Source organism: Salarias fasciatus, chromosome 16 (genome assembly GCF_902148845.1).
Source record: "Salarias fasciatus chromosome 16, fSalaFa1.1, whole genome shotgun sequence".
Lineage (NCBI taxonomy): Eukaryota > Metazoa > Chordata > Actinopteri > Blenniiformes > Blenniidae > Salarias > Salarias fasciatus.
Genome location: NC_043760.1, coordinates 33898963 through 33923045, shown reverse-complemented (window position 1 = coordinate 33923045; position 24083 = coordinate 33898963). Strand labels below are relative to the sequence as shown.

At 50.3% G+C, this 24083-nt stretch overlaps 1 protein-coding gene across 2 annotated transcripts in view; it reads left to right on the top strand.

Moving 5' to 3' along the window:
- gdap2 (ganglioside induced differentiation associated protein 2) overlaps positions 1 to 22890 on the top strand; it is a 41247-nt gene extending 18357 nt beyond the window's left edge. The window contains exons 9-14 of one of the 2 annotated variants that reach the window (XM_030112393.1): positions 1597 to 1673; positions 6463 to 6539; positions 7033 to 7172; positions 16222 to 16276; positions 16580 to 16723; positions 20463 to 22890. In XM_030112393.1, the coding sequence (XP_029968253.1) occupies positions 1597 to 1673; positions 6463 to 6539; positions 7033 to 7172; positions 16222 to 16276; positions 16580 to 16723; positions 20463 to 20504 (535 nt within the window). In that variant the 3' untranslated portion in view covers positions 20505 to 22890. The other variant, XM_030112394.1, reaches the window with a different exon arrangement.
- The last annotated feature ends 1193 nt before the right edge of the window (positions 22891 to 24083 follow it).

Genomic DNA, 24083 nt, shown 5'->3' with positions numbered 1-24083 from the left:
GTCTGGTTGTAGATCTCGTAGGTGTTGTAGATCTTGTTGTAGGTCTTGCTGTAGGTCTTGTTGTAGATCTTGTAGGTCTTGTTGTAGGTCTTGCCGTAGGTCTTGCCGTAGATCTTGCCGTAGATCTTGCTGTAGGTCTTGCTGTAGGTGTTGTTGTAGGTCTTCCTGTAGATCTTGCTGTAGGTCTTGTTGTAGATCTTGCTGTAGATATTGTTGTAGGTCCTGCTGTAGGTCGTGTTGTAGATCTTGTAGATCTTGCTGTAGGTCTTGTTGTAGATCTTGTTGTAGATCTTGCTGTAGGTCTTGTTGTAGATCTTGTAGGTCTTGCTGTAGATCTTGTTGTAGGTCCTGCTGTAGATCTTGTTGTAGGTCTTGCTGTAGATCTTGTGGATCTTGTAGATCTTGTTGTAGGTCTTGCTGTAGGTCTTGCTGTAGGTCTTGTTGTGGATCTTGTTCTAGGTCGTGTTGTAGGTCTTGTATGTCTTGTTGTATGTCTTGTTGTATGTCTTGTTGTAGATCTTGCTGTAGATCTTGCTGTAGGTCTTGCTGTTGTTCTTGTAGATCGTGTTGTAGGTCTTGTTGTAGATCTTGCCGTAGGTCTTGTTGTAGATCGTGTTGTAGGTCTTGCTGTAGATCTTGTAGGTCTTGTTGTAGATCTTGTTGTAGGTCTTGCTGTACGTCTTGATGTAGATCTTGTAGGTCTTGCTGTAGGTCTTGCTGTTGGTCTTGTTGTGGATCGTGTTGTAGGACTCGCTGTAGATCTTGTAGGTCTTGTTGTGGGTCTTGCTGTAGGTCTTGTTGTAGATCTTGTAGGTCTTGTTGTAGATCTTGTAGGTCTTGTTGTAGATCTTGCTGTAGGTCTTTCTGTAGATCTTGTTGTAGGTCTTGCTGTAGGTCTTGCTGTAGATCGTGTTGCAGATCGTGTTGTAGGTCTTGCTGTAGAACTTGTTGTAGATCTTGTAGATCTTGTTGTAGGTCTTGTAGGTCTTGTAGATCTCATAGGTCTTGTTGTAGATCTTGTTGTAGGTCTTGCTGTAGGTCTTGTTGTAGATCTCGTAGGTGTTGTTGTAGATCTTGCTGTAGGTCTTGCTGTAGGTCTTGTTGTAGATCTTGCTGTAGGTCTTGCTGTAGGTCTTGTTGTCGGTCTTGTCGGTCTTGTTGTCGGTCTTGCTGTCGGTCTTGCTGTCGGTCTTGCTGTCGGTCTTGCTGTCGGTCTTGCTGTAGGTCTTGCTGTAGGTCTTGCTGTAGGTCTTGTTGTCGGTCTTGCTGTAGGTCTTGCTGTAGGTCTTGCTGTAGATCTTGCTGAAGGTCTTGCTGTAGATCTTGTTGTAGGTCTTGCTGTAGGGCTTGCTGTTGGTCTTGCTTTATGTCTTGCTGTAGATCTTGCTGTAGGTCTTGCTGTAGATCTTGCTGTAGATCTTGCCGTAGATCTTGTTGTAGGTCTTGCTGCATATTAAGCGCCGCTGGTGCCCTAAAATTCAGCCTGATTTCTAAAAATCTGTCATTTTGTGTATTTTCACTGTGAGTTGTATTGTTGATCTCTCAGGTGCTAAAAAAAAAAAACTAACCTAAGTCAAACTGTTTTGAATCCTGCAGCTACAGTCGCTGGTTGTGTCGAGCGCGAGCCGAGGATCTGTCAGACATCGCTGCACTGAAGGCCTTATACCAAACCGGTGAGTCTCTGCTAGACATCCGTGTGTGTCAGTCGGACTGCTTGCAGTGATGTCTGGCTTTATTAACACTACAATGGCCAAGTTTACATGCGCCAAAAAATTGTCCTCCTGATGGGACTGTAGAAGCAGATTGTAAATTTGTCATATAAACACTGAGAGGATCCGCTTCACTTAGGGTGGGTTGTGTTTCTGATCTGATTGTTCGAGGTCGTCTACACCGATAAACAGTCCTCTGTGTCTCATATAAACAGAGTCTGACAGCGGATCGGACTAAACGGGGGATTATTGGTTCTGCCAGGCGTTCTCTCATACGTAGTGACGTGATGATGAAACAGGAAGCAGGAAATGGGAAGCAGGACAGTCAACAAACAAGCAGAAGATCTGGACAGTGGCTGAGAAACACTTTTCACTAAAAACCCTGAGAGAACAAACACTGGAGAGGAGAGATGGAGCCAGCTGTTGAAAGAGCTCGGCGGTAGACTACCAGCAGACCGCCGCCCAGTGCTCTGGATTAACTGGTTGCCATGGTAACGAGTGACGAAACAGCAGATGTTAAAATAAGACTCACAAAAGACTCTAAACTGATAAAGTTACTGTAACTGTGGACCACTACAAGTTTCAGTCGGGTTTCAACATCTGTTGGTCACAAGTTAACACGGAAACCAGTTAGTTCAAAACATCGGCAGGTGTAGTTGAGCCCCGGTGCTCAACAGGAGGAGCTCTCTGAGCAGGGCATCATGGAGATGATGGAACATTACTGATCAGAGCCCAGCAGATAAACTCTCTGCTGGGCTCTGAGGACTGCTGCTGCAGAGAGAAGACCTGGAAGTTCCCTGAGAGCCTCTGTGCTCATGTTTCAGGGTAGGGCTGCACGATTAACCGACACCTCATCGAAATTGAGGTTTTAACTCCTGCAGTAACCGAACCGCACAGGGCTGAGGTTTTTCGAGGCATTTGAGTGACAGACCTGTCTGCCAATCAGAACGTTCGAGTCTCTTGTTCCGGGCCACCGGCCAATCAGAAATGACAACAGGAAGCAAGTATGTCTGCACTGCACTGCTGCAGCTAACTAGCGTCAGGTTGCTAACAACAAACCCTGCAGTGTGCTCTGCGGTGTCGAGAGGAGCACAAAGATTTCAGTGTGACTCGATCACGGTGTGAAAATGACTGAGATGACAACAGAAGAGGGTGCGGAGCAGCTGGTATTAAAAAGAATCGCAGTTCAGCTGTTTGGACTTTGGGTTTGAAAAAACCGACGTGGAGCCAGATGTAGATGGTGTCGCCGTGCAGCAGCCAGATCAGAGGAAACACGTCTAATTTGTACCAACACCTGAAGACTCACCGCTTCACATTACAGAAACGTCAGGTTATTCTCTCTCTCCCCCGATCGCCCCACAGCTCAGCCTTCATCCAGCATGTGATGCTCTCTCTCTCTCCATGAAAACATGAAGCGCAGCCCAAGAATGAGAGGGAAGACGACCCAGAGCAGGATTACTAAACTGACTGTGATCTAACAATATTACAGCAATAAGGTTTCATTTTTTTACCCTTCATCTTTAGAGGCTGGCGAGTTCTTTTTTTTTTTTTTTTTTGAAGTTGGTTTCACAGTGGTGCCTATTTGCAGTTCTGGTTTTTAATTTCCATTTATTTCACGTTGAAAACTGTTGTCTAAGTAATTTTCTGTGAACCATGCAAGCAAGACCAGTATTGAATAACAATTTGGACAGCATTGGGTTTTGATCATTTTGTTATTTCATTAAAACAACGCACTCTTTTTTTTCCAACCGTGATGCAGACAGCCCGGCGGCGTCTCGCTGCCGCGGCCTGAAGCTTTGTCAAGTTAGTTTACATTAGGTGATTTATGTGTCAACTTGAGCAAGACCATGGAAAAGTATCAAGAATTTTTCCGACCATAATTTTAGCTGTTTTCTGCATTTGAAAGAATAAAATGTGAAAATCGCAAATTGAATCGCAATCGTGTCATTGGTCAGAAAAATTGCAATTAGGTTTTTTGTCAAAATCGTGCAGCGCTAGTCTCAGACATGTCGTCCGTTTGGGAGGACGCTGTATAATCTGCCTCCCCCGGGGCGCTGGTGAACCAGGACTGAACGTGGATCGCAAATGTGTTTAGTGAGTGTTTTCAATCGGATTTAAAAAAAACACACATGTAAACTGAGTGGTACTGCAGTGTGTGTGTGTGTGTGTGTGTGTGTGTGTGTGTGTGTGTGTGTGTGTGTGTGTGTGTGTGTGTGTGTGTGTGTGTGTGTGTGTGTGTGTGATCCCCCACGGGTCGACACGCTAACAATCAGTCATTGCCTCCTGCCCCACCGCCTGCAGACCCGGGTCTAATCTCCTGCAGGTGAGCTGCGTCATACATATCATATAAAAACTAGCTGCCTTAAGGCGGAGTCAACAACGTCGTTCACTGGCGGCCATCTTAGGACAGTGGACCACTCTGGGGCACTCTGGGTAATCTAAGGGAAGGTGAGTGATTTACAGTAACTGAAATACTCAACTCATTGAATTCTTGACGGATTTACAGACGGTTTGATTTATTACTAACGTTACGTTGCTATGATGCAGAATAAATGTTAAAATCACAACTTTTTGTTTTGCACGCAGTTAAATATCTATGTGTCTGACGTTTATAACAAAGCTGACGCTTCATTGACATTAATGTGATGAGTGAGTGAGGCCTTGACCCAAGATGGCCGCCATGTGACGACGTCAGTCCCCATCGGGTTACAGCGGCATGAGCCATCGAGTGTTTCTATATGTATCTATGAGCTGCGTGGCTTCGTTCTCCCACGCTGATGGTGTCCCATGTTGATGACATCACCAGCGGGACAGAGCACCACGAGGTAAACGATGCAGAGGAGACGAATCTCCTCTTCTTCACAGATCAGGAGAAGCTCTCTGGTCTCGCCGTCTTGCCAACGCTGGGTCACCTTGAAGGAAATCTCACGCTGTGTCCAGAAACAGCTAGCATGCTAACATAGCCACGCTAATGTAGCCACGCTACAGCGACATCATCATGTAAATTACCGCGTCGACCCGGGTCTGGCTCTCTCACACTGAAGCCGATTAAAACCCGGGTGGCCCTCAGTGTCGATGGATCCGGGTCGAAATGCCGGTTAAACCGTTTCCCGCCGCCGTGAGGAGCCGGGTATCAGCGGGTTAAACGGGTTTTTGGCCAGTGGGAAAGGGGTGTTACTGTCATCCAACGGCCCACGCTGTTCTGCTGTGGTGGGGGATGGGGGGTTTCTGCCTTCTCCTCCCGGTCTGGAGGGTAGGGGGTCCCTGCCCCTCCCTCTGGTCTCTGAACCCCCCAAGAGAAAAACAAGACGTCACTGATGGTCCCTGATTCTCTGAAATGTGAACCGGAGGTGAAGAAGATGAAGCCATTCTGGAAGCTGTCGAGCTGTGAGATGTAATGTCACGCGGTTGACAGTAGGAGGCAGCGTTGCTCCGTCAGCAGCACTGAGGTCCGGCGTTCTGGCTGTGGACTTTCAGTTTAGATTTGAACGTGTTTCTGAGATGTCAGATTAACGTGGCTCAGGCTTTTCATCCTCTGAATCAAACATCACAGATGTTCATGACTCAAATTCATCCAAATTGTTTTCTTACAACACAGAGCACTTATCACAGACAGACGTGTGTGTTTAACAAGGTTTTATACTCAACAGTGACGTTTTCTTAAAAGGTCAACTACCTTTATGTCAGCACGGATCTTAATGTTCAGGAGAAGTTTATATTAATTAAAACTATTAGATTATTTCACTGTCATACAGACAAGAGCACAGGGTAGGAAAATGCCACAGATTTTCTGATGAAATTATATAATTCATGTATTTAACGCCTTTGAAACACAGTGTTGCTCCAAGCGCTTCACAGTCAGACCATGAGGAAGAATCCAGAGAAACAGAGCTTCAAACAAATGAAAGGACGGCAAACATGAAGAAAGAAAAACTTCACTGCAATGAATCACAGTTAAAATGAAGTTTAAAATAAGGTTAAAGCATGAAATGAGAAGAATACGGACATTTTAAATGTTCAGGGAGACATTTAAACAGAATACTGATCAACAGAAGGCTTTTCTGTGATCGGAGAACAGATGTGGCTGCCAGAGGTCTGCAGGTCGCCTCTGGGAACCAGAACGCCCTGCTGGGCGTGTTTGGTTAATCTGCAGTGAGCTGGATCCTCAGCTTCACTTCACACACACACACACACACACACACACACACACACACACACACACACACACACACACACACACGGTCTTGTATTTCTATCCTTGTGGGGACCGTCCATTGACTCCCATTCATGTCCAGCCCCTAACCCTGACCCAGACCCTGACCCTGACCCTGACCCAGACCACCACACAGCCGAACCCTAAAGAAATGTTTTTGACCTTTGACTGTTTTCAGTAACAACAACATGGTCAAGAAAACACTGTTTCCCCTCATTAGGACCGGAAGAAGGTCCCACAAGGCACGTCGTGCAGGTTTTTCTATCGCGCACATACACACACACGTGACTGTGTTTCAGGGGATTTTCATGAAAAACTAGATTGAAGGAGACACAGAGCTCAGAAGGATTCCTCAAAGCTGAGCGGGTGCTGCTCCCCCTCCGGGGCGGAGGACAGAGGACAGATTTCAGCTGGACCTGGACGTCCTGCAGAGACGGCCTCGTTTACAGCTTCTAACGGAGGGACGAACGAGCTGTGATCAGCTGCTACCGCTCTCTGGTACCTCACTGTGTGTGTGTGTGTGTGTGTGTGTGTGTGTAGGTGTGGATATGTGCGGCAGGACAGTGATGGTGGTGGTTGGACGGAACATCCCGGTGACGCTCATCGATGTGGAGAAGGTAACGACAGAGGAGACGCCTGTACAGCTGCCATGTGTGTAACTGTACTGCTCATCTGTGTGTGTGTGTGTGTGTGTGTGTGCTGTGATGGAGTCAAGCTGTTTGGCTGTTGTTGCAGTGCTGATTGGTTGTTGTTCACTCTGTGTCCACCCAGCCTGCAGGTGTGTGTTCTTCAGGCTCTCTGGACACATCTCAAGGTTTCACTGTGTTAGGGTTAATTCTGCCTTTGTCCAGTGGGTGGCAGCAGTGAGTCTGCTCTGCTGCACTCATGGTCTTCACTCCTCACTGTGGAAACTGTTCTTGGAATGAATGAGTGACTGAGTGATGACATTATCCTGGAAGTTTCTTTTAAAGACACAGCGGACTTAAAGAAAAAAATACAAACTGCCAATAAATTCTAACTAATAGTGTGTGTGTGTGTGTGTGTGTGTGTGTGTGTGTGTGTGTGTGTGTGTGTGTGTGTGTGTGTGTGTGTGTGTGTGTGTGTGTGTAGGCACTGCTGTACTTCATCCATGTGATGGATCCCATCACGGTGAAGGAGTATGTGATGGTTTACTTCCACACGCTGACCGGAGAGCACAACCACCTGGACTCCGACTTCCTGAAGAACCTGTATGACATCGTGGACACCAAGTGAGTGCCTGGCGCCCTCTGCAGGGCGCCACGCACACCTCCTCAGGGTGTGTGCACCAGCTGCTCCTCACAGCAGCTCAGGGACCGTCTGACCTTTAACCCTGCACTCGTCCAGACGTGTGTGATCTGGGTTTACAGTAGAGAGGGCCTTTATGCAGAAGGCTGCTGCAGCGTCTTGTTGAGTTCCTCAGGTGTTCAGGGTTCCTATCAGAGAATCTCCACCACGCTGCCGGGGAGAGCCAAACCGGCGCTGGGCCTGGCTGGGCCTCGGCGCCGGGCCTGGCCGGGCCTGGCCGGGCCTCGGCGCCGGGCCTGGCTGGGCCTCGGCGCCGGGCCTGGCCGGGCCTGGCCGGGCCTGGCCGGGCCTGGCCGGGCCTCGGCGCCGGGCCTGGCTGGGCCTCGGCGCCGGGCCTGGCCGGGCCTGGCCGGGCCTCGGCGCCAGTCGGCATCCTGACGGCACAGCTCTGTTAGGACTGTATCGTCTCCCAGGCTGCACCGTGGAAACCGAGCTGGAACGAGCCAGAAGTGGTGGTGTTGATGGTTGAGTCCAGGGTCGTGGAGGTCGACATGAGACGGGCCGACGCTGCAGCGAGCTGAACACGAGCTTTGATTCCAGCCAGTGACGCTGCTCCCAGTCCTAAAGACGTGTTTCCAGCTTTTACCTGCCGTCTGATCAGTTTGAGAGGAGGAGCCCTGAGCCAGCCGGGACCCGCTCTGAGGTTCTCCCTCCTCTGCATCCATCCATACAGGGATTCATCAACCAATCAGTGATCAGCTCTATTCAGAAAACATCTCTGATAACAATTACAACACAACGTGCTCCACTGGATTTAAAGGGAGCCCCGTCCAACTAGGGCTGTCACAATTATTACAATAATCGTTAATCACGGTTTTTTTTACATATTCGCAAATATTTTTCATGTTCGCGATTACCGTGAATTATTTATTTTATCCACAAAGTTGCATAAAACTCAGAATCTGACGTCATGGTGGAGCGCCAGCAGCAGCAGCCGCGTGCAGCGTCGCAGCCTCAAGGCCTCGGTATGCTCCCCCATCGCCGCGCAGCCCTACGCCGCCGCTGAACATATCCTGCTTCTGCGTCAAGGGAACACCCTCCTCTGCCAAGCCGCTAGCAGTCACAACAACAATGCAGCTTCCGTAGCTCTGGCTTTACCTAGACATAGATCTATAGACATAGATCTCTAGATGTACATATCTAGACACACTGCACTGACCGAACATATATCTGCATATATGACATATCTGGACCCGGGCTGTGGAGGAGGAGAGGCTGAGGGACCAGGAGGAAATGTTGGTGAAACTAATGAGCTTTTGGACGATTAAAGCCGTTTCAGGAGCGGCTATACACATAGCCCAATGCTAACAGTGCTAACACTGCTAACAGTACAGGGATGTGCGCCGCTCAGTTTTGGATCTAAAGTTCTCCTGAAGCTCTGTTCAGATCAGAAAAGCATTCTGGGTGAGTTCTACTTCATTCTATAAACAACGCGAAAGCGGACCAATCACAGCCCTCGACGCTCACGGCACCAGGAGGAACGTAGGAACGCCGTCGCAGCAATGGGGGAGCACTGAGGCCTTCACTCTCCCTGCCGTTTCCCTCTCGTCTCGGCTGGACGGTTAGCGAGGCTAGGCTAATAACACGGAGGGTGAGGAGGTCCTGGTTCCGAAGGCACGTACCAGGGCACCGCTGTGGATGCATTTCAGTTTTCAGCTCAACTAAGGGAGCCCAGTGACGTGGAGGAAGCCATGTGTTCATTTTGCCATAAAACAGTGCCGGTCAAAAGCGCTAACATGCTAATGCTAATACTACAGCGATCATCAACTGGCAGCCGGCGGGCTGAATACGGCCCCACTAGATTCCAACACACACACACACACAGACACACACCCCAACAACAACAACACACGCACGCACCCCCAATAAATTCGTCAATCGCAATTTTTTTTCCTGACAATTAATTGTCTCCTAAAATTCCTAATCGTGACAGCCCTACGTCCAACCCACCGCAGTGTGCACACACACACACACACACACACACACACACACACACACACACACACACACACACACTGGTGATGCAGATGAAGTGTCTCAGCGCAGGAATCAGGAAACACCGGCTACGATGCTTCAGCGTTTCAGGTGTTTTCTCTGGGAGTGTCTTTTCTCTGGACAGGGCTCCTTCAGCTCCCTGGGCCCAAAACTATCTGGGACCTGAAACATCAAGTTCATGAAAAACCACATTTAAGGTCTTCCTGTTTGTTCTCTGCTTTAACTGCAGATACAGAAAAGTGATGCTGAGACAGAGGAATCTAACTTCTGCCCACGCTGTGTTTTCCTCTGGTATCTCTTCACATTCCGACTGAGGCTCGACACACAGGTTGCTTGTGGCTTGGTTCATGTGTGGAGCTTTTTCCCATGAGCCAAGCTGCGCTTCAACCTGCTCTTCTTGTCCCAGCTGTGGGGATTGCTCTGTTTGGGAAAGACAGGGACGTTTACGGTCTGAAGCGCAGACTGAAGTGGCTGAGGTTTGAATCCATGGCATCTGGTCCCTCGACAAGAGCTCCTGAGATGATGGACTCATCCGGTTTAAAGTTGCTCTAAATGCCCACAGTCTCCTGTGGACGAAGCCGAAGACCTGGATCACGGATCCTTTGGGCTGAAATGAGGCTCCTCCTCAACCCGATGTCTCGGCGCCAGTGGAGCTTCATGATCCCAGTGAGGTGGACGAGGCTGGTCGCCTCCCACTGGAACTGGCAGGATTACCCAAGAGGCTCTTTCCTCTGATAAAACTGAGCAAGCAGTCAAAAATCCACTTGCTGTCATGGTGTTTGTCTCTGCTACATGATGGTTCGCTGTGCTGCAGTGGGAACCAGGCTTTATTGTCCTCTTCTGCTCTGACATTTCCCCAACAGGAAATTCAAAGAGATCCTGTTACCACATGGAAAGGCTTTATTATGAATGCGTTTTTCTTTTCTATCTTATTAATTTCCATGAAATATTACTTTATAGTCTTTTTAAAAGTCAGATTTTTGTGCTCAAAATAGTTTAATTTGAGAACAACATGAGCCGTGGCAGCTGGAGAGATGGAGCCTCATGGTGTGAAGAACAGCTCTCAGACTGAGAGGCAGACGATGGACGGATGTTTGGTTTACTGTTATGATTCAACTCAGTAAAGTCATGGAGATAGTTTTACTCTACAGCACCTCAGAGACCACAGATTGTAATACCTCATGGTTTCTAGTAACTGCAACCCAGGTTTCCTGTGTCGGCGTGGAAACTCCCAGCAGTCATCACGCCCCTGTCAGCCCTGTCCTGTTTGCTCTGGCTCTAGAACACGTTATTCTCTTAGTTTCATATCTTCCTGAACTGCTCCAGTCCTGTTTCTGCATCGTCATAAATTCATCAGAAGAACACCACATCATCTGCTGCTTGAGTCACTGACAGTTAGGATGGTTTCCACAGGAAACCCAAAGCGAGCGCCGTTCATCAAGACTGAATGAAAACACCTTTGTTGAACTTCCCCTTTCGTCACAAGAGGAAAACCCTGCTCACTCATTCAGAGAATAGCCACAGATGTTCAGCCCCGCTGTCCTGATTCACGTGGAGGGACTGGAGCTGTGATCGTGACAAAAGTCAAACTGGTTTCAGGTTTCAGGAGCTTTCAGCAGAACTTACAGGCATTCATCACTCTCAGTGCTCTGGCCGCCATCCACTCTGCTGTAAATACTCCCCCACTGGAACCAGGGTCCAAATCCCCACCCCCTACCGGAACCAGGGTCCAAATCCCCACCCCCTACCCCAACCAGGGTCCAAATCCCCACCCCCTACCCCAACCAGGGTCCAAATCCCCACCCCCTACCCCAACCAGGGTCCAAATCCCCACCCCCTCCCCCAACCAGGGTCCAAAACCCCACCCCCTACCCCAACCAGGGTCCAAATCCCCACCCCCTACCCCAACCAGGGTCCAAATCCCTACCCCCTACCGGAACCAGGGTCCAAATCCCCACCCCCTACCCCAACCAGGGTCCAAATCCCCACCCCCTACCGGAACCAGGGTCCAAATCCCCACCCCCTACCAGAACCAGGGTCCAAATCCCCCCCCCCTACCGGAACCAGGGTCCAAATCCCCACCCCCTACCCCAACCAGGGTCCAAATCCCCACCCCCTACCGGAACCAGGGTCCAAATCCCCACCCCCTCCCCCAACCAGGGTCCAAATCCCTACCCCCTACCGGAACCAGGGTCCAAATTAGGGCCGTCATGATATCAAATTTTCTCTTCACGATTATCGTGGGCAAAAAATATCACGATAACGATATTATCACGATATCAGCAAAAATTTAACTAATAATGGCACAAACATTCAGATTCATCTTTAATTTTATTTTTGTTTGTTTTCTCTCTTTTCCCAGATGAATTACATTCAGAATACCTGTCAAATGAGGTGTTGAAACAATATGAGAACAGTAACTGTACAACTGCATACTGAAAGTGGAGTTACACTCCACTAATTAAAATCAGATGAACTGATGAACAGAGGATCCACAGCAGAGTAATCTACGTAGGGTTGGTGGGTTCTGAAAACCCTCGGGCCCTGTTGGGGTGAAATCCTGTCCCACCACCACACTGCCGAGGATTTTGTTTGTTTGTTTGTTTAAATCGGAGGCAGAATGAGCAGCAGCTGCTTCTCTCCAGCCAGAGGCGCCGCTACTGGCTAGGGCCCCGAGCTGAAGGGGGCCCCGAGGGACGGCTGACATCAGTCAATTTCAATGACAGATTTAAGGCGCAACACTAGACGCTGCAACGACGTGTTGAAAATCCCCCGCATGGGGCCCTTTTCCGAGTACTCACCGGTTAGTTGCTAGAAGGGGGCCGGCGGAGAAGACGGCGGATATCAGCGACACAACTTGAAACCCCCCGGACACATTACAATGACACGTCTGGAACCTCCCTAATGGGGCCCCACTGCTACCCGGCTAGCTTCAGCGTGCAGTCAGTGCTGCTAAACACACTTTTTTCGGGTTAGGATAGAGCATCTCGCTGTCGCTGTCGGCCACCGCCGACATGTTTAGTTCACTCGTGACGCTCGCTAACTGGGAGCTAGCTAGCTAGGAGCCGTGCGGCTACCGCTGCTCTGCTGTGTTTATATGGGGGGGGGGCTGCAGGGGGGAGACGAAGCAGGGCGGAAGAACAGGAGCGGATTTTGAAAATACACTTCAACACGTTTCAAGTGGCTCTAGATCCTCTTTACGATATTATCATGTGCGCATTTTGAACACGATATTGAAATTTCATTTTTTAATACCACGATTGTCATCAATACCGGTTTACTGCGACAGCCCTAGTCCAAATCCCTACCCCCTCCCCCAACCAGGGTCCAAATCCCTCCCCGCCTACCGGAACCAGGGTCCACATCCCTCCCCCTGTTGTGCCGTGTTATGCCTGCCTGCCGAGCTGTGCATCCCCTGTCGCGGGAGCACGTCCGCTCCACTAAAACGGAAACTATGAGACGCCAAACTGTTTTCTACGGCAAAGTACTTTTTGACAATGAAAAGATGCTGTATGAAAGCTTGGATTTCTTCGCAGTACAGTCTGTAGAAGCATTTCATTCAAGTTCAGATTCGAAATTCAAAATGTAATGCCGAAAAATATGTCCGAAGCTCATTTATTTACCGTAAAGACAGGGTAGTTTATTCCACGTTTATATAATTCACGTGGTTTGATTAAAAGACCTGCATCTGTAACGTGTTTTGTATCGTCTGATCTAAAAATGTCCATAACTTTAATGAAGAGGGGGAGGCACTGTTCGGCAGGACACACTACGTCTCTGCCAAGATTTGCGTGTCCTGTTTTTTTTGTTTTTTGTGTTTTTTTTTTGAGCGGGGGCAAATAAGTTTCACGTTTACCAACCCATGTGAATTATATAAACGTGGAACTTATTTGGCCGCAGAAAACCAGGAGATGCAAATCTCGGCACAGACAAAATGTGTCCCGCCGAATGATGCACACACACACACACACACACACACACACCCGCCCCCCCCCCCCCCCCCCCCCCCCCCCCCCCCCCCCCCCCCTTAACTGCTGTTAAGCAGGGGATGCAGATCTCGGCAGGCAGGCATAATTCGGCACAACAACCAGGGTCCAAATCACTACCCTCTGCCCCAACCAGGGCCTGAATCTCCACTCTGTACCTTAATCAGGGTCTCTACCGCCTTGCCCAACCAGGATCTGAATCTCTCCCCCCTCTCTGTATTTCTGTCCCGCTTTTCTCCCCATCTGTCTCCTAACTCCAGCCAGAATATCAGAACTTCTCGCCTGATCCTGGTTCTGCAGGTCTCTGTCTTGCTCATGTGGAACGGTTAGGTTTTTCCTTTGTATCTTGAAGTGCCATTGTGTACAGATTTAAGTTGACCTGAATTTAACAGGAAGTCAAAGACACTTTAGCACACCTCTAATATCCTGAGTCCACCAAGGTCCGTGGATCGCCTCGTACTGCAGTCCGCCATGATACAGAGTTCTAGCAAAAGCATTTTCTCATTGAAAAGGAAAAGAATAAATGGTGAAGACTTCTGTTGTGCACCGATGTGGCATCACGGGCGCATGTTGTCGGAGTTGTGGCAGTGCTGGGGACTGAATACATAGACGTGTTCTGAGACTGTCAAACCATTCACAACTGAAACATGCTTAATTTGTGCTGTGGACTGTGGCGGTCTGGCTGGGACGGAGTTATGTGTGAACAGTCTGCGATCAGTCCGCCCGGTGTCGGTGGCGATGCCAGATGGAAACGAGATCGGACCGACTTGTAGGAGAACAGACCGCCGTCTCTGTGTACTGTACGACATCTGTCCGCCAACTCTGAACAACATCCATGGTTTTACGTGACCATGTGCACTGTGGACATAGTCTGCAGTCACTCTGCCCATTTACAGACGGCGGTTCTCGGAGCCAGTGAAAAGCACAACTTCAGTAGAGGTATAGTAAATCCGTTTTATTTTTTTCCCAATTCCATTTTATTTTATTCCCAAATTCAGTTTTTTCCGTTTTAATATTTCTGAATTTGGTATTTTGCTTTTTGTGCTCATTTTTACCATAAAAATGTGTCTGGTAAGTGGAAATGAATAAATGTCCACAATTTAATCGGATATAACAGTCCATTTAATGTTTAAAGTGCTGCAACAAAGAAATACTTTTCAATTAAATTTAAAGAGAAATAATAAATAATACTGTAAATAATAAACACTCCACCGTCGCGTGCGTCTTTGCGAGTCCAGTCCACGGGACGTTGACAGCACAAAAAAGCTTTTCCCCCGAGGCATCACAGTCCGCGTCCTGTTCTGCTCTGTGTTTAGCGCTTAGTGTGGAGTTTCCTAACTTTTTAGAGTGTGTGAGAGGGGAGGGAGCAGCTCGCTTGGACATGGTGTTGTTGTAGTGTTAGCATTAGCATTAGCATGTTAGGGGCATTGTGGAAGTGACGTGCACGTTGCAGCAGCTCGGCCGGTCCCCCCGGCATGTTAGCTTTCCACTATAAGGTTCCATTTTCTCCTGAAAACTGAATTTCAGGCCAGATTAGGGCCAATTCCACAATATTCCGTGTTTTATTCCAATTCTGTTTTTATTGGTCATTTCCGCGATTCCGTCGGCTATTCCGTTAACACGGATTTCATATGGCTCTAACTTTAGAAAACTGCTCCCAAAGTCGACCTTTTTGACAACGCTCCAGCTCCATCTTTGTGGTTTGCATGTTTTCGCTGGGCACTGTGGGCCCTCCCAAACCCCTGGTCTCGTTGCACTGTGACGGTGGGGTCTCTGGTCGCCCTTGCTTGGCGAGCAGCAGCGTGGCTCCAGACAGTGGGTTGTGTTGGTGCTTTGACCTTTTGGATTGGAACATCCAGTGTCTGCGGGGATGAAATCAGCAGCGACGGCCTGTAATGGCATCGGGATGCAGAGAAGTGCAGCTCCACTTTGTCTGGAGGCATGAATTCACCCTGCGGTCCTACAGAGGTCATGGAGGGGGGGTCGGGGTTGGAGGTCCCGGTTCTCCAGCAAACAGGGTAAAACCTCAGCACCTCAGGAGTCAGACTGCACAGGCTTTTCCCTGGTGACCTCTGGTGACCTCTGGTGACCTCTGGTGACCTCTGGACGGCTGCTCTGCGTCGCCTCATTTGGGAAGGAGGGTGAGCGCCTGCGGCTCCCCGTGGGGGGTGTTGCGGGCCGGGCAGTGCTGCTCTGCTGTGCTTCACTCGGAGCTGATGGAGAGGACCGTCTCCGTCCTGCAGTCCACTGCTTCCTCTGTGGTTAGAAACGGTATGAGAAACTGACCTCTGCTTAATGAGAGTGAGGGCTTTTAGTCCTGTGAGTTCACCCTTCAGGTTCTGGTTTGTGATGGTTTTTGGTTTAACTGTTAATACCAGATATCATTAGAACTGAGTTTTCCACCAGATGGTATTTAACTGATTCATTTGACCCCATAAAACAGCAAGTCTCCAAAAGGTCAAGGTCAAGTTTATTTCTAAAGCACATTTAAAATACAGTTTCCACTGCCCAAAGTGCTGTACAAAACAATGACATACAATTATAACAGATGCACAGGGAGACACAGGGATCACACTAAATTGTCAGCTAGAGCAGAGACATCAGTAGTCAGTTTAACAGACTGAGGCGGCACAACTTTTGATAACAGGATGTTGGTTTATACAGCAACAGCATTCCTTCTGTGAAGAGCAGGGGGACGGGGTGGGATTCATAATTGATTCTGGAATCAAAGTGAATATTGACTTTCGTAAAGGCTGCCAATTCCAGGATTACCTGCTGGTCATATTGCTTTAAAGAAAACTGGAATTGTAGCTTTGCAAGGTTTGTCAAGTGATTCTAAAACTGTAAACTCAACTGGCGTCCTGCGGCGGCGCCGTGTCCGATCCCTTCTCCCTCCACGCCTGGCAGAAACAGCTCCGCCGCTCTGTGCTGGTTTATCTTGTTATGAGTCTTAACCACTCGGTCTGTAAACTGTTTTTCTTTTGTGTTTCAGGTTTAAAAAGAACCTGAAAGCCTTCTATTTTGTTCATCCGTCATTTCGCTCCAAGGTAAGACGCTGGCGTTGTTATTTCTGGTTTTCTTCACTACACAAGTGAGACGATGTGTCTTTAACGGAATACAACACGACACAACCCTTCCCCAGCGTTACATGAAGCAAAACATTACAGCGCTTTACATCTCCTGGGAGTGAGAGACCTCACGACAGAACCCCCCGTCCGGGGACAGGGAGCCTTGCTCACTGGGCGTCTGAATCCTGTGAAGCTCCCTGCTTCACCGTAGAGCTGGAAGTCTCCTGGTTCTGCTGTTTGCGCTGCGTCCGGACCTGGCCTGATCAGCTGACGCTCTTCCAGGTCTCCACCTGGTTCTTCACCACCTTCAGCGTGTCGGGGCTGAAGGACAAGGTGCGCTACCTGGACGGCCTGCAGCAGCTCTTCACCTGCATCCGGCCCGAGCAGATCGACATCCCTCCCTTCGTCCTGGAGTACGACTCCCGGGTGAGCCGCCTCTCGCCCCCTCAGGGTACGCTCAGTGGGGGGTCAGTGGGGGGCCCGGGCCCAGCGGGGGGCCCGGTCCCAACAAGGATCCTCTCCTGTTTGCCAGGCTTCCTGACCTTCCTGACCTTCTGCAGTCTAATGAAACATGAGGGTTCAACCCCCCGGCCGGCCGGGCGTCCACACCTGTCAGACCTTTCAGTTGGGATGTATAATATGGCGGTTGGCCGGCAGCGGGTCCGTTGCTCTGATTGGTGAGAGCTCTCTGACCCATGGAGACACTGCTCTCCCTGGGGTCAGCGTGACTCGCTCTGCTCTGCAGGGTCAGAGGAAAGGGGATCGAACCGACAGCAGGCTTGTGTTGGGAGGCATCAGAAGAACTGATGTGTGTTGTGTTTGGCCCCGACCGACCCCGACTGACCCCGACCGACCCCGACCGACCCCGACCGACCCCGACCCGCCACAGTCTAGGAACACTTCATCAAGCTCCTGAGGCAACCTCAGTGCTTCACACTGGTCGTGGTCTGGAGGCTGTGTGAAGAAATGACTTTGAGGGTTTTCAGCAGGAGGAGTCAGAACATTTCCCACAGGGAGAACCGGCTCGTGGCGGCCAAGCGTTCATAGCGGCGCCGCTTGTTGATCCTTGGCTCTTCCTGTCACTGTGAAGCAGAATTCACCAGGCGGTGGATGGTTCTCCACTAACAGGGAACAGGAGCTGGTTTAGACCATCAGGAGACTGGCTACTTTAAATTGCTGGTGATGAGTTATCTGGTCTGGTCTGGCCTGGTCTGGTCTGGCCTGGTCTGGTCTGGCCTGGTCTGGTCTGGCCTGGTCTGGCCTGGCCTGGCCTGGCCTGGCCTGGCCTGGCCTGGCCTGGCCTGGCCTGGCCTGGCCTGGCCTGGCATGGCGTTGGAGTTTCTTGTATAGCGGTTGAATCTAAAATGTAGTGAGTTTCTGTATATTTGTGTGTTAAAGCAGCTGAAGCAGGCCAGCTGGTCTGGTTGGTGTTTTGGAGGTTTTGGGCTTCATCGCTGCTCTGTTCTCGGAGAAGCTCGGTGCTCCTGCTCAGAGGAAGAGGATGAAGGCTGGGTTCATGACTTGTTGATGTAGTGTTCCGGCTCCGCAGTTTGCATGAAGCCCAGCTGTCAGGTGCGACTGGACCGAACCGAATCGGACTGGACTGACCTGGACCGGACCGGACCGGACTGGACTGACCTGGACCGGACCGGACCGGACTGGACTGACCTGGACCGGACCGGACCGGACCGGACTGGACTGACCTGGACCGGACCGGACTGGACTGACCTGGACCGGACCGGACCGGACCGGACCGAACCGAACCGGACTGGACTGACCTGGACCGGACCGAACCGGACTGGACTGACCTGGACCGGACCGGACCGGACCGGACTGGACTGACATGGACCGGACTGGACTTGCCTGGCCCGGCCCTTCCAGCAGGGCGGCCGGCGGTTTGGGCACACAGCCTGGTGGAGGAGGTGGAGTTCAGGACGTCGGTCACTGCAGCTGTTCAGCAGCTGTTTGGTTGGAGTCAGAGCAGCGCCGCTTCCTTTCTGCTTTTGTTTCTTATCCGCTACGAGTCCCCGCATGAACCTGGTCCTCCTGGCAGCCTGGCCCTGGGTGAAGAGGATCCTCCGGCAGTCACTGGGACTCTCTTCAGGTTTCGTGTGATTCAAACTGGCTTGTTGGGGTTTTGTTGGTGCAGCTTCAGCAGGATCACAGACCAGGCCAGACCAGGCCAGACCAGGCCAGACCAGGCCAGACCAGGCCAGACCGGCTGATCTGCAGGAGGAACCCTGAGGACTCCTCCAACCTTTATTTCGTCATTAGTTTAATGACCCTGAACCCTCCGGCCAGTCAGTGAGGAGTGTGTGAACAGTTCTCTGTACTCCGGTGTTCGCCTGTCAAACACCAGTGGACCTGAAACCTCCTCCTGGTGAACTGGAGACGTCCCGTGATCCAGTTCAGTTCAGATCTGAACCCAGCAGGAACCAAAGAGCTGCAAATCCACCAGACCAGCAGGGGGCCCGGGCCCAGCAGGGGGTCCAGCAGGGGGTCAGTGGGCCACCGAGTCAGGTGACCATGAAGGTCATTCAGCTTGTAAACAGCACCGGGTTAGTCCACTGAGACGGATTTAGACTTCACTAGACGACCTTATGACTCAAAGCACGTCGTGTTTGGTTCAGACAGATTTGGCCTTTACTCAACTGCATTTTCAAAATGATGACTGTTTACACCCGGATGACAAACTCTACAAACGAAATGGACCAGAACAGGTTCTTCTAACTTTTATGGTCCAAGAAAATATCTCATCTTATTCAGCGGCTGTGACTGAACACGTCAGTCTATCAGAAAAAAGCTTCTGCTGCTGCTGGGACGAATATAGAGAGCAGCTCTAATCTGAGAGAGCAGCTCTAATCTGAGAGAGCAGCTCTAATCTGAGAGAGCAGCTCTAATCTGAGAGAGCGGCTCTAATCTGAGAGAGCAGCTCTAATCTGAGAGAGCGGCTCTAATCTGAGAGAGCAGCTCTAATCTGAGAGAGCGGCTCTAATCTGAGAGAGCAGCTCTAATCTGAGAGAGCGGTTCTAATCTGAGAGAGCAGCTCTAATCTGAGAGAGCGGTTCTAATCTGAGAGAGCAGCTCTAATCTGAGAGAGCAGCTCTAATCTGAGAGAGCGGCTCTAATCTGAGAGAGCAGCTCTAATCTGAGAGAGCGGCTCTAATCTGAGAGAGCGGCTCTAATCTGAGAGAGCAGCTCTAATCTGAGAGAGCAGCTCTAATCTGAGAGAGCAGCTCTAATCTGAGAGAGCAGCTCTAATCTGAGAGAGCGGTTCTAATCTGAGAGAGCAGCTCTAATCTGAGAGAGCAGCTCTAATCTGAGAGAGCAGCTCTAATCTGAGAGAGCGGTTCTAATCTGAGAGAGCAGCTCTAATCTGAGAGAGCAGCTCTAATCTGAGAGAGCGGCTCTAATCTGAGAGAGCAGCTCTAATCTGAGAGAGCGGCTCTAATCTGAGAGAGCGGCTCTAATCTGAGAGAGCGGCTCTAATCTGAGAGAGCAGCTCTAATCTGAGAGAGCAGCTCTAATCTGAGAGAGCGGTTCTCTCACTTTGCTCTCCCTGTGCCTCCATGGAGGATGTTGCTCTGGTGTTCTCCTCCTGGCTGCCGGCTTCAACAAGCCTGTTGGGCTAACCGCTACTTAGGGGGGCGGGGCTTTAGCAACAGTAACTCAGTGGGCGTGGCTTTAGCAACAGTAACTTGGGGGCGTGGCTTTAGCAACAGTAACTCAGTGGGCGTGGCTTTAGCAACAGTAACTTGGGGGCGTGGCTTTAGCAACAGTAACTCAGTGGGCGTGGCTTTAGCAACAGTAACTTGGGGGCGTGGCTTTAGCAACAGTAACTCAGTGGGCGTGGCTTTAGCAACAGTAACTCAGTGGGCGTGGCTTTAGCAACAGTAACTTGGGGGCGGGGCTTTAGCAACAGTAACTTGGGGGCGTGGCTTTAGCAACAGTAACTTGGGGCACTGATGATTCTGATCGTGGACGTCGTCTTAGCGCCACTGTGGCTCCCAGGCTCAAAGTGGCAGAGCCGCTCAGGAAAGCGCCATCGTGCAGGGCCCACCCAACTGTGTGTGTGTGTGCGTGTGTGTGTGTGTGTGTGTGTGTGTGTGTGTGAAGATGCTTCGTTGCTCCTGCGGCCCTGCTGACCTCCCTGCCTCCTCCACAGGTGAACGGACGGTACCAGCCCGCCGAGGCGTCCGGCCTGTGACGGCGCCGGGCCGTGATGGCGCCGGGCCGTGGCGGCGCCGGGCCGTGGCGGCGGTCCCTCGCCGTGGGAGTGGTCATGTTCCCGTTTGGTCTGAGCTCAGGGGACTCCGCCAGCTGTCTGACTGAAGACCAGAGCAGGAGAGCGAGCCCTCCTTCCTCCTTTCCACTGACTGTTCAGGGATCTGGGTTCTGCCTCACTCTAAGATCTGATTCCTCAAACGTCCCAAAATACGAAGCACCGAGTGACGCCGGTGTTTTCTGCTGGACACACCGCTTCATCCTGTCCAAACCGGGAGGCAGAAGCCGGGAGCCGCCTCGGCGTTCTGAGAGACGAACAGAGCGCCGGGTCGACCAGAGCCGCTCCGCTGGACCCAGCAGACTGCCTTCAAGATGTCCCCCTTCTGGTCTGAGTGTAGATATGAGACCTCAGCAGGAAATGACAGGAAAGGTTCAGTTTTCACTTAAGATTTGCTCCAAACTCCAAAAATAACCAATAAAATGTTGTGTACTGCTGAGCAGCTGGAGCGCCGCTCTGCAGCCGGTCCTGTTGTGGGTCTGAGGCGGATCTTCGTCTGGAGCTGACCTGCTGCTCTCACTCCGGCGGCGGCGTTCGGAGCCGTGTGGCGTTACATCAGATGCCTCGGTCAAAAAGCCTCGTGTTTCCTGGTGCGTCTGAAACGCAGGAGGACACGTGTTCCGGAGAGCGCCGAGTTCCCTCCAACCAAAACAGAAGGAGCGCTTTCCTTCCGCTCTGTTAAAATCTCTTCTTGAAAAACTCATTGGACTTGATCTGGGAGGCTTTGTTTGGCAGATTGTTCTAGTTGTTGACAGTAAACAAAGCCAAAGATAAAAACTGGACTGTACAGGAAGTCCCAGGATGATCAGCAGCTGATAGTATTAAATCAGTTTGCAGTTCTTTAACAGTGATGCACACCTGGCATCAGATGCAGCAGAAGTGAAGTGAATGGTCCATTCATCAGCTTTCCGCCTCACCAGCGCCTCCTGTGGGGCTCCGCTCACCACGACACTTCCATCAAGCATTCCTGCCGGCCTGGGCCTGAACGCTCAGCGTTCCGACTCTCTTCCTCTGCTCCCACTCTGTTCTTCAGCTGCTTCATTCGCTGCATTCGAACGAGGAATGTGCACAGAAGTCACAGGCACCTGTCTGTAGAGCAGAATAAAGACATGAGCACGCTCCGAGTTCTGACGCTTCCAGGACCAGAGAGGTTCACGTTGTCTGATTTTGTGGCTTCATCCTGTGAAATGTCCTGTTCTGGGGGGGCGGGGCCAAACGGCCTTCAGCCAGCCATCGGACAATTCAGACTGATTTCCTGAAAGTTGATGACCATCAAGAAGGCTGAGATTATTCCAGCAGGAAGATAAATCTCCAAACTCTCCTGTTCTCTCACAGCAGAACGCTGAACCGAGCGGCTGCTGATCTCTGCCCGTCGGCCTTCAGACGTCTGTTTTCTCACAGTAGCCTCACTTCTGCTCCACGTTCTGAGCACGTCCAACAGTTTAGACGTTAACTCCAGTCCTTCTGTCTTCTTTCTACTGAAAACCCATCTGTGACTTCTCTCACATGTGACAGTGAGTCCGGTTTGCTCTGCAGATGTTCTGCAGATGTTCCTGGAGCGGCTGGGTTCTCTGGTCTCTATGTTGGCGAGGGAGCGAGTGAGGAGAGTGGTCAGGGTTCAGGCTGCTGGAGGAGGGTGACGGCAGGGGTCTGCAGCGCTCCGCCGGCACTGGCAGAAGAGGCAAAACTGGACGCTCTTCACTTCTGGAGGTTTGATCTTCCGTGTCTGGTCTGAAACGGATTTCCCAGAGTGAGCCTGGAAGCCAGGTCCCTGCCTCAGCCTGCGGCTCCATGTGTTGGAATATTAGTTTGAAATCTACATTTACTGCCCCTTCACGTCTTTTGCAGCTTCACTGATCCCTGACGACTTTCTCCATCACTCCCAGTACTAATCTATGCAGCAGACGGTTCCTCTGAGTGCAGGGAGCAGCTTCACGGTCTTCTCGTCTGCAGCAGCTGCTGTCTCACCGAGGATCGGCCACAGCAGCGTCCTCTGGTCTGCAGCCTCGGTGGAAGTGAAATAAGAAAACGCCCTGTGTCTCGGATCTTGTCCTTCCGGTTGTCTCACTCTTGATAGCATGAGTCTGGTTGTCCTTACTGTGATCATCTGAGAATGTATCTGAATGATGAGCCAAACCTTCATTTCCTGGGAATGTATATACTCCTCTCTTTTTTTATGTTATGAACGATTCAAAGTGATGAGCGGCCACTTCTTAGTTCAGTGATTTGTGAGATTTAACAGAACGGGACTTTATCGGTGTTCATGTTTCCCAGGATGATTTTTTGTAACCTTGATTAAAGTGCTTTTCGCTGTAAATGTTTTTATTTGTATTCTTTAGGGATTGACCGATATTCACCATGTTGACGCACATCTGCATCGGCCTTTATTATTCCGATAAGAGATCAATATGAAACGGGATTATTTTAACTCGGATTCAGCTGTGTCTCAGAGTCGCTGCTCTGCCTCCAGCATCGTCCCGCCCACAGCGCCATCTGATTGGTCACACTCAGAGCCGGCAGAGCGAACAGCCAATCAGCACAGTGTCTGCAGACACTGCATGTCTATAGATACACACTCAACAAAAATATAAACGCAACACTTTTGTTTTTGCTCCAATTTTTCATGAGATGGACTTGACGATCTAAAATTCATTCCAGATGAATTGCTCCGCCAGTAGGGGGAGCGCTAAAGTAAATCTTGCATAGTTCTCCTTTAAAATAAAAAAAACACTGCAGAATTAAATAAAAAATATATTCTCTTTATCAACATAAGCGACAATTAAGTACGCTGAAAGGTTCAATAACTGCATTAATGATGTAATTAACTTTGTAACCATCAAATTCAAGTTCTATTCAACTTCATGAACATTAATAATTCAGTCTATGATGAAAAATGGAGGAACGTGACCATCTGGAATGAAGGGGCTCGAACACTAGACAAGTGAGCAAACGACAGGCGAAGTTTTGATGCCAACTTTAAACTGCTGGTGATCAACGCAGCAGAGTCAACAAACTGCCAAGTGACCAAGATATACAGACCTGGGTCTCATCTCCTGCAGACGAGCTGCGTGGCTGAGTTTTCCCGCGCTGATGGTGTCCCACGTTGATGACATCATCAGCGCCACGGAGCAAAGCAAAAGTAAACAATCCAGCAGAACACAGGCTTTGTCCGAATGGCCACATTATGTCCTCTATAGGACACTACAGAGTGAAGACGCATTTGGTAGGCACTATAAAGTCCATTATGTAGTGATTGAGGAGTTTGGACATGGTGTGGACATTCGGACACAGCCACCGTCCCTGTAGACGAATCTCCTCTTCCCCACAGATCAGAAGAAGCTCTCTGGTCTCACTATCTTGCCAACGCTGGGTCATCTTGAAGGAAATCTCACGCTGTGTCCAGAAACAACAAGCGTGCTAACGTAGCCGCGCCGCGTCCACATCGTCAATCCGAGTCTGGCTTTCCCGCTAAAAGCCGAGCCGATTAAAACCCGGGTCGGTTGC